The 2414-nt window shown below is 52.2% G+C and overlaps 1 protein-coding gene across 1 annotated transcript in view; it reads right to left on the minus strand.

The window, feature by feature from the left end:
- HDX (highly divergent homeobox) overlaps nucleotides 1-2414 on the minus strand; it is a 38610-nt gene that overhangs the window by 5091 nt on the left and 31105 nt on the right. Inside the window, exon 4 of the mRNA XM_018574876.1 lies at nucleotides 1392-1595. Coding sequence (XP_018430378.1) covers nucleotides 1392-1595 — 204 coding nt within the window. The remainder of the gene's footprint in view (nucleotides 1-1391; nucleotides 1596-2414) is intronic.

The raw sequence follows: 2414 nt of genomic DNA on the forward strand, positions 1-2414 counted from the left end.
GGGGGGAGGGGGCATTAGAGTGTAAGCTCCTCTGTATAGAGACTGATGCGACTGTGGGGGAGGGGACATTAGAGTGTAAGCTCCTCTGTACAGAGACTGGTGTGACTGTGGGGGAGGGGACATTAGGAGAATCCACACGGCTTTGATATGGTGTTACATTGAAGTTTATCTCCATACAGATCACGGAGTTCTCCTCCGTCTGGTGAAGTGAAGAGGACTCTGTTGTCGGCCTGACGTTCAGGAAACCGGCTGCTTATAATGATGTTTTCGCCGCAATTACCGAGAAACAATTTATCTGCCGCTCTGAGAGATGACAAATCCAAAATACAAACATAACCCTTTCATGTGCGAGGAACAAGATTGTTATTCCAGAGCCGAGAGACACAGAGGAGTGAGAGAGAGGAGGGATGGAGGAGAGCGATGAACGGACTCCCCTCCCATCCCCTTTATATTACCCCTTCCCCCTGATAATGTCCCCGGACTCCCCACCCATCCCCTTTATATTACCCCTTACCCCTGATAATGTCCCCGACTCCCCTCCTCTCCCCTTTATATTACCCCTTACCCCTGATAATGTCCCCGGACTCCCCTCCTCTCCCCTTTATATTACCCCTTACCCCTGATAATGTCCCCGGACTCCCCTCCTATCCCCTTTATATTACCCCTTACCCCTGATAATGTCCCCGGACTCCCCTCCTATCCCCTTTATATTACCCCTTACCCCTGATAATGTCCCCGGACTCCCCTCCTCTCCCCTTTATATTACCCCTTACCCCTGATAATGTCCCCGGACTCCCCTCCTCTCCCCTTTATATTACCCCTTACCCCTGATAATGTCCCCGGACTCCCCTCCTCTCCCCTTTATATTACCCCTTACCCCTGATAATGTCCCCGGACTCCCCTCCTCTCCCCTTTATATTACCCCTTACCCCTGATAATGTCCCCGGACTCCCCTCCTCTCCCCTTTATATTACCCCTTACCCCTGATAATGTCCCCGGACTCCCCTCCTATCCCCTTTATATTACCCCTTACCCCTGATAATGTCCCCGGACTCCCCTCCTATCCCCTTTATATTACCCCTTACCCCTGATAATGTCCCCGGACTCCCCTCCTATCCCCTTTATATTACCCCTTACCCCTGATAATGTCCCCGGACTCCCCTCCTATCCCCTTTATATTACCCCTTACCCCTGATAATGTCCCCGGACTCCCCTCCTCTCCCCTTTATATTACCCCTTCCCCCTGATAATGTCCCCGGACTCCCCTCCTCTCCCCTTTATATTACCCCTTACCCCTGATAATGTCCCCGGACTCCCCTCCCCTTTATATTACCCCTTACCCCTGACAATGTCCCCGGACTAGCAATGAGCAATGTATTTGCACTTTGTACCTTGTAAACTTTCCTCGGAGAGACAAATGGAGACCTCATCATGCCGATCGTTCTCTTCCGCCACCCCGGCTATGGGGTCTTCTGTAGGCGTCAGGGACGAGGAGGAGTGTTCAGGGAAGGTGGCCGGCCCTCCCCGCGGAGGTGGGACTTCGATCCCCATTAGCCGATACTTTCTCCGTCGGTTCCCAATCCATGTCTGCAATGAGAGGAACAAGCGCTGTAATTAATTTGTAGGGACAATACAACCAACAATGGCATTCCAGTTACAGATGGATCTCCCCATCACAATCCTGGCTGTGTCCTCATCCACCTGGGAGTGTTGGGTATCACCACTCTTCTCCATGATATTTAATAGAAGGCAATTTAGAATTAAACATCCAGCCGGGTGAGGGGGAACTCCCACCCCCCTTCCCTCGCTTTGGTGGTTGCCCAAAGATTGACTCCGATGGAAATCCAATGGAATTGAATCCACAATTCTCAGGACGGATTATTCCTGGACGCGCTGATTTATGGCGGGCTCCCTCAGACCCTCCTGACGATTCTCAACCACATTCCACGACAAGGAACAGGACGAGGCCTCAGAGCGATGACATGGTGACCAGCGAGATCGTCCGTGTTCATGAATGATGACATGTAAGGGGTCCTCTACAGCAGGACATCTTAAAGTGCAGGTCGGGACCCAATATGGGGTCACGCAAGTGAATAGGGGGGGGGGTCGCGACTAAAACTCAATCCCCACGGCCGCCATCAGGGGGTTCCAGTACCTTCCCGAGTACGTCCGTGCAGGAATAATTTTTTTTCAGGGGGCGGAGCTTTTTATTCCCTGGCAGAAGCACTGAAGAGAAGGCAGGAGCAGGGCACAGTTGCAGGAGGGGAAAGGTAAGTTTTTTTCCAGCAGAAATTCCTGGTGGGGAAGGAAGTCAGTTGTTGGTGGTGGTAATAGAGACAGACACCAACCATTGGTGGGGAGTAGCTAAAGGAGGAGAGAGGCACCAACTGACCCTTGGGGAGGAGGAGAGAGAC

This window comes from Nanorana parkeri, unplaced genomic scaffold, assembly GCF_000935625.1.
Source record: "Nanorana parkeri isolate BGI_ZX_2015 unplaced genomic scaffold, ASM93562v1 scaffold3309, whole genome shotgun sequence".
Taxonomy (NCBI): Eukaryota; Metazoa; Chordata; class Amphibia; order Anura; family Dicroglossidae; genus Nanorana; species Nanorana parkeri.